The 8,246-nt window shown below is 35.1% G+C and overlaps 2 protein-coding genes across 2 annotated transcripts; one reads left to right on the forward strand and one right to left on the reverse strand.

Moving 5' to 3' along the window:
- LOC105223225 (aryl hydrocarbon receptor nuclear translocator homolog) lies at nucleotides 1-3,685 on the forward strand. Its single transcript, XM_011200876.4, has one exon. The coding sequence runs from the start codon at nucleotides 487-489 to the stop codon at nucleotides 2,431-2,433; it is 1,947 nt and encodes a 648-aa protein (XP_011199178.2). The 5' UTR covers nucleotides 1-486; the 3' UTR covers nucleotides 2,434-3,685.
- Nucleotides 3,686-5,083: 1,398 nt separating this feature from the next.
- On the reverse strand, nucleotides 5,084-5,630 carry LOC105223226 (splicing factor 3B subunit 5). Its single transcript, XM_011200877.4, has one exon. The coding sequence runs from the start codon at nucleotides 5,508-5,510 to the stop codon at nucleotides 5,253-5,255; it is 258 nt and encodes an 85-aa protein (XP_011199179.1). The 5' UTR covers nucleotides 5,511-5,630; the 3' UTR covers nucleotides 5,084-5,252.
- Nucleotides 5,631-8,246: the final 2,616 nt, after the last annotated feature.

Raw genomic sequence — 8,246 nt, forward strand, 5'->3', positions numbered from 1 at the left:
ATGAGAATATGTAAACATTTATTATAAAAAATGGATACGACCTACACAAATGTATTAAAAACTGGCAACACTTTGACTGTCTACCGTGTACAGTCAACATTGCTGTAAACATTTGTACATTTTTCGTGTAGAAATTCTCGGTAAATCGCTAAAGTTAGTGAAAAATTGTAAAAGAAAGTGTAATAAGTATGTGAGAATTGTTGTGAGACATTTTGTTAATGCGATTTATACCACTCAATGCTTGGGGCAAATATCTGTGTTTTAAGCTTGAGCAATTAAATTCTGGAAAATCTCGCAGTTTTTTACTACGTAGACAAAGTGCTTGCAACCTCATTCTGGTCCGCACTACACCACAATTACAACAACTGTGCTATACGACAAGCTAAAAGAATAACTCAACGAGAACCACGAAAACGTTCAACACAAATTATAAACCAATAGTTGAAACAATATAAAACCGCAGTAAATACATTAAATATTCAAGTCATGGACGAATCCAATATGCAGGATAAGGAACGTTTTGCCAGTCGGGAAAATCATTGTGAAATTGAAAGACGTCGAAGAAACAAAATGACGGCTTATATCACTGAGCTTTCCGATATGGTACCCACCTGCAGTGCTTTAGCCCGTAAACCTGACAAACTGACGATACTCCGTATGGCTGTTGCACATATGAAAGCTTTACGTGGCACAGGAAATACAAGCAGTGATGGCACTTACAAACCATCTTTTCTTACTGATCAGGAATTGAAGCATTTAATATTAGAAGCAGCTGATGGATTTCTTTTTGTGGTGTCTTGTGATTCTGGTCGTGTTATTTATGTTTCAGATTCTGTTACTCCGGTATTGAACTACACTCAAAGTGATTGGTATGGCACAAGTTTATATGAACACATTCATCCTGACGATCGCGAGAAGATACGTGAACAGTTATCCACACAAGAGTCACAAAATACTGGACGTATCCTCGATCTTAAAACAGGTACAGTGAAAAAGGAAGGACACCAATCGTCTATGCGTCTTAGCATGGGTGCACGTCGTGGTTTTATATGTCGTATGCGAGTTGGCAATGTAAATCCAGATACAATGGTTGCTGGTCATTTAAATCGCTTGAAGCAAAGGAACTCTCTCGGTCCTTCTCGCGACGGTACCAACTACGCTGTAGTACACTGTACGGGATACATAAAGAACTGGCCACCAACTGATATGTTTCCTAGTGTACATATGGACCGTCCAGTAGATGACGAAATGCATTCTTCACATTGCTGCCTAGTGGCAATTGGGCGTTTGCAGGTGACATCAACAGCATCCAATGATATGACAAACTCTAATAATCTGTCAGAATTTATAACGCGTCATGCAATGGATGGAAAATATACTTTTGTCGACCAACGTGTTATGAATGTTCTTGGTTATACCCCAACAGATTTACTTGGGAAAATTTGCTACGATTTCTGCCACACTGAAGATCAAATGAATGTAAAAGACAGCTTTGACCAAGTACTCAAGCAAAAGGGGAATTTTTCGTTAATGTATCGCGCACGTGCTAAAAGCGGTGAATACGTTTGGCTCCGAACACATGTTAATGCTTTTCTTAACCCCTACACAGAAGAAGTAGAATATATTGTGTGCACAAATAGTTCAGCCAAAACACTACATTCGAACACGGGACATGATGCTAATACCCCTGATCAATCGACTGCTGAACACGTCTACGTAGCACCCGTTGTGGACTACACTTTACAAGCTCGTCGAGATGTCACACCATCGGCAGGCACTGCGGATGGTATGTATGCCACTCATGGAATGATCGGGTCACACATACCCCCACAAACTGGAATGACTGGGCAACAAAGCAATAACGTTCCACGCCCTGGCTCAGCACAAAACGCCGTAGCCTACAATTATGATGCTACAAACTCGCCACTAAGTGGCTATCCACCCAATGCGGGTGGCCCATCACCAAATACAGCACATATGGCAAAAATACCCAAGGCTAACAGTTCTCCAACTCCTGCGGCGCCAACCTGGACGACTCTTCGTCAACAACAAGCTGTTTCTGAGGGTTATCAATACAATCAAACGAGTCCGGCACGTTCACCGAGTGGTCCAACATACACTCAATTAAGTGCCGGTAATACCCGACAAGGTAGCTATCACACCGGAAACAACACGCAAGGTGCTGCTCCGCCACCTGCAAATGCTTCTGGCATGTGGGGCGATTGGCAAAATCCCGCTCAACCACAACATCCGCATGGACCTCATGCAGCTCCACACACCGGCCATGTACCTCACGTTGTCCATGGAGCACATGTACAAGCCGGTCAACCGCAAGGTCAGGAGTTCTCCGACATGCTGCAGATGCTAGACCAAAGTGGCACAACTACGTTCGAAGACCTCAACATCAATATGTTCAACACACAATTTGAATAAGTAGTGCCTAATTTAAATGCGTAAAAGAAAAAAACCTTAGTAAAGCATTTGTGTAGGCTTGTAACATGCATACATATGTACGGATAAAGCAATATGTCATATGGAAAATATGTAGAAAGTATTAGCAAAGTAAATTTTAGAACTACTTTAATATTTAGAAGTTACTTTTTTGTGGCAATTTTGTAAAAGCTCATTTATGTTAATGATTTTAATCATATAGAGTATAGAACCATAGCACAATATTATTGCCGATAAAGCACGTTTCAAAATAATACCAGAAATCGTCACGACACTGCATTTTTTACAACTCTATTCATTGACTTGAACACTCGAATAGCGCTGTTAACATCAAATATTATATTTTGTCATTGCAACGTCATATAAAATAAATAACATCATTAAGAAAGAAGTAATTTAGCTAGAACGTACAAATTTTCAACTATAAAATAACAAATTGGGGAAATAATTTATAGAAAATTTATGTCGTCAGAGTTAAAATATGTGCTTATTTGAAATTGTATTTGAGAATATAGTGTCAGTTTATTAATTCAACAACTAATTACAAAGGAATGGGGAAGTTCACCTTAACAGTAACTAATAAGCGATAATAGTACTATAATTTTTATTTTCATTATGTTTTAAGCAAGCATAAACTTATAAACGAGTATGCACGGACTTTGGAGTTTGTGTCTGCATCAATGTCATTACTTACTGTTATGTTATTCTTTACCAAAATTTGTATTGGAGGTACATATACATATGTATATGATATTACGTACTCATATATAAGTTTTGCATGAGTATTAAGGCCAAACAATAACACTCGAAAATCTAAAAGGTGCTTAGACGGCGACATTTGATACAATTGCACGGAAATAACCACCGTTTATACTTGAAATTTTTTATTATTTGCTTAAAATTCGCATTTAGATATGTAGATTTATACATAAAAGAATATATATGTATGTATTAATTTTTTGTACGGTACAGAAGCAAAGAGCATACATGCATTGTATTGCATGCAAAAGAATTGTGAAGCTATAAAAAATGCATAAGTTTAAAAAAATAATGTTAGTTTATTTTATATTTATATACCATCGCAGGATACACTTTCGAAGACTAAATGCTTTCTATAACATTCAAATAATCACGGGTATAAATCTAATATGAAATATCGCATTTTATTGTCTGACAGTGTACTTTTATTTAAATAAAGTTTATCCCTTTGATAAATCTCACTAATACAAATATATATTATTTGTTTAAATATTGGTCAACTATGCAAATATTTCGGCTTACTTGAATGTACAGAGTCGAAGGTGCTGAAATAAGGAACTGACGGAAACAAAGTTAGTTGGTTAAAAGTTTTGAAATGTGGGCTGGGAACCGATATGTCTAACGTATAAAAACATCTCTGAAAATGAAATTGAAGACCTTAAATAACTCAAAATTTTTCATAGTTTTGGCTTCTATCGTACAGCTGTAGACAGCTAATTAGAAACGACGCCTATTTCGAAGTAAATGATGTTATTTTCTAATAAATCACGTATATTTATCTTTTTTTCACTTATTTTATTGAAACCTATGTTAAAATTAAATCTAAAAGCAAAAATTTAGTTTAAAATTCGTTTTTGTTTTGAAGATTTTAACAAAAATATGTGGAATCAACGATTCGAGTGCGATAACTAATTAGAAACGAAAATATTTTATCAACAAAAATGTAATGATATTAAAAGAACTTTCTTTTGGTAAGTACTTTGTTGATTGTCTTTTTTACTTTAATATTGCTTCCAATCGATTCCGAATTTACGTTATAAGCACTATAGAACTTCCAAATTTGGGATATTTTTGGTGTATATTTAACATCACCCAGAGATGTTCTATAGTTTTAGTCTGGGCTGGATGATTCCCACTCCAAAACATTGATAGAATATTCATTAAAAAAAGTTTGAGTCAAATTAGACGTATGCTATGAATTGTTATCTTCCTTGTAACAGGCAAATTTTCCTCAGCCCATGGCAACATGACATTTTTTAGGGTGTCGACGTATTTAATCGTGTTTAAAATTCCATCAATCTTATGCAGAGGATCAACACCATTCCAAATAAAACATCCCTACACCATGATTGATCCTCCACCATACTCATCTACGCGTGGACCATAGCGACGACCAAATTCTTGAATTTTTGGTCGGCGAACATACCTTCGACTATCAGGACCTAAGCGATTAATTTTTGTTACATCGTTCCAAACGATATACCTCTCTTGATTTGTTGTCTTAGAGTCTACGCGTGTTTCTACGATTTTTATGTAGGGCAGATGTACATCTGCAGCTTTTTCTCATTAAAAAACTTGAATAATATATTTTAAACCACAACTTTGAAACACTCGCTTACTATAAATCAGTAATATTATTAATAAAAATTAACACCTTGAGGAATTTTAATTCTTTAAACCAGATCGTGCTTTAAACAACTCTTTCTAATTAGCTGTCGCGCTTAATTCACCTTCTATATCGTAACGCATTTACTATTTGGGAAAAAATCAAGTGAACTTTTACCTTCACTACTATAAAACAGAGTGAATTTAGTAGTAAGTAACACGAACAATGTCAATCATTATGCTCACCAGTCACCTACAAAAGAGGAAGCGTTTCTAATTAGCTGTCAACAGCTGTATATATATTTTCGGTCATTAGATATTTTTACACTAAATAATCCAAAGTTTTTCTTTTATATACAAATCAATATTTACTTCATTTTAGAAAATTAAACATCCTAGTTGATACACATTACAATACCATTTTTGGCAACTAATATCTAATCGTCGGCCTTTTCTGGTGGCGGTCCACACGGCTGCAACATACGCTCCATCAAATTAAATCGAATGCGCGCTTTAGACTCATTTTCAGCAATTGCAAAATAATTCAGCATATCGTAATGTCCCATATAACTAGCAAGGGAATCGCGATGTTGATTAGTTAGCCACTCAAATTTTGTTGTATCTGCATGTCCGGTACCGATATACTTGCTCTGCAAATGCTCTAATTGACTGTGTATATTATATCTTTCACCCATTTTCGAAAATGTATATTCCAATTAAACTAGGTAGTTAAATTAAAAATAAAATCAATTTATTATGAAAAGTACAGATAAAATGTTGTGTATGTTCTAGGGATGTGTAAAACAGTAACGATAAAATACTATAAGTCTATTATTACACGAGGCGACAAAAGTTGCTAGTTCTCGGGCGATTCTCTTTTGCTGTCGCCCATTACCTTCACACGAGCAACTTGTGTTGCGCAACTCTGTTCGAGTTTTTTCTCATTCTCTTTCACTTTACTTTAACCCATTGTCTACTCTTTACTTTAACCCATTGTCGTTTCTTTTTCCTTATGGGTATTTGGGCCACTCTATCACATATATTAATCAGTTCTGAGAATTAAGAAATACATTTTATTTATAATTCAAAATTAAAACAAAGATTATATGACAGACTTTCACATACATATGTCACCCTTTTCACTATCGTCTGAATCAATTTGTATGGCTTTCTCCATATATTTCACAATATCTTTAATTAATTCGATTTTTTCGTCATACCCCATTTTCTAAAATATTTAAATCATATTATGTATATTTGTATACATATTTGCAAATTACTTGCCAAAAGATGAAATTAAATTTTTTAAATATATTCAAAATATTAATTTCAAAAAATATACTCAAATGCAACTATGTACTACGAAAGAAGGAACACGAATGCCGAAAAACGTCGCAGCGAACTGCTACGAATAAGAACACAAAGCGAGTTGCTGAACACTGGAAACTCGGCGCGATTCTCCTCTCCTCGTCGCCCCCTCGCCTATAAACCAAGAGTTGCCGAAACAAAAGTTGCTGCGTGTAATAAGCGAGTAAGTGTACGTCGATATCCCTAGCTGTAAGCTATAAATTGCATTGAAGTTGATTTATAAAAGATATCGGAATTATTATATTGATTGAAGAATCCGAATATTGTGATAGCTTTTGTTGGCAATAAATTACTATTTTAGTGGTTTGGGGCAGTTCATATCTAAAAAAATCATTTCTTTCAAAATAGAATATGTAAAAACAAAAGTCATATTTTTTGGCGCGTAGAGAGTTTTTTGAGCTCTTGGCACGAATACGATTCTTTCGGCGCCGCGATTTGATGGTACGGATGGATAGAGGAAGTCCTCAGGATTAAAAAAGTACATATACCGTCCTCAGACTCATAGTTTTCGAGAAATTTCACTTTATAGTTCCACAATTTTATATACAATTCACTCTTATGCAAGGCATACATGCACCAATTATTGTATCAACTTCAACGAATTGAACAACTGATTGCTACGTATATGGGGCAGTTGTATGAGTTGTATCAACTGGTTGGATGAAAATCAAAATTTTTTGATATTTTGTGAAGTTGCTTGTGTTAGTTGGATAGTGTTTGGGTTGGTCGTGCGATTTCAAACGATTTCGCCATTTTATTTCGACTGTCGAAGAGAGCGCGTCATATGTAATAAGTAAAGCAACAACTTTCGAACACATGTTTAAGCAACGAAGTGAATATTCAAAATGAAGTTGGCCTCAAAATTGTATTAAAAGTTGTGTCGTGTGTAGCGACAAGGGCAATTTCTAGCCCAACTTACTCAACCAACTAATTGGTGTGTGTATGCCTTGCATTATTTTGTTTTGTTTTGTTTTTCTGTCATGACAAATACCAGTCTTGCCACATATTGTGTTTTGAAAAAACTATTGAACAATTTTCTGTTTAACATATTGGGGGTATTCTCTTGCTCTTGCAAAACCCGATGCACGGTGCAAGCATTGCAGATTTACAACGGCACAACAACAAACACACGCAGAAAAATATTTGCAAGGGCTGTGAAATATGTCAGACCAAAACCCATGTATATTAGCGTGCAATGTCACGCAAAAATAAAATTGCAACAGAGTTGTAGTTGTCATTTTACATAAAGGCATATTACGTCGTTAAACTATTGAGAAAGGTAAATTTTAATTAGATTTTATAATTTCTATTTAAATTATAAAGTTTTGTTAAAGTTTTTTTGTTAAAAATGCATGCAGAAGGTGGGCCAATTCACAATAGCCATGCACAATAGTCATTTACAATAAATTGACTGAATCAGTCGCTCATATATCACTAGATTCTGCAATGGGTGCTCTCGTGCCCTTGTATATTTCGGTGTAGTATTTTTGCAATCTGCAATCTTGCAAGAGCAAGAGAATACCCCTATAGTATATAGAGAAAATGGTACAAATGGTTTTTGTATCTTATGTTATTTGATAAAGATAAAAATAATATTCCTTTGTGTCGAACTACTTTCTGCACTGGCGGCCTTCGGCCGCGCTTCAAAAAAAAATAACCCTGGTCGGTCCAACACCGGGGTGATTATAGTTCTTTTGTGTCGAACTACTTTCTGCACTACCGTTCCAAAAAAAAAATAACCCTCATCGATCGAACACCTATGTACATATATTAATCAAAAGGAGAGAAATGCTGAAAAACTTTGCATTCTATAATAAGTTTTTTCTATTTATTATGATGATTTTACATATATACATATATATTGTCAATCCTAATTAAATTTTAATTTACAAAATCCTTAAAATGAAAATCAGGATCGTTAATGTCCTCCGCGTCATTTTCATCATCACTAGATATATTTTCCACCAAATCTTCTATAGTTTCGTAACGCAACCGTTTCGTTTGAATCCGTTAAATCCTCGTAGAGTCCGAGGACTTCCAATTCTTTCAATTCCATTCCTTCC

Source organism: Bactrocera dorsalis, chromosome 2, assembly GCF_023373825.1.
Source record: "Bactrocera dorsalis isolate Fly_Bdor chromosome 2, ASM2337382v1, whole genome shotgun sequence".
NCBI classification, from domain to species: Eukaryota; Metazoa; Arthropoda; class Insecta; order Diptera; family Tephritidae; genus Bactrocera; species Bactrocera dorsalis.

Bases quoted from the DNA above. Each gene is read 5' to 3' on its own strand.
- LOC105223225 (XM_011200876.4), top strand. From the start codon at position 487: ATGGACGAATCCAATATGCAGGATAAGGAACGTTTTGCCAGTCGGGAA.
- LOC105223226 (XM_011200877.4), bottom strand. From the start codon at position 5,510: ATGGGTGAAAGATATAATATACACAGTCAATTAGAGCATTTGCAGAGC.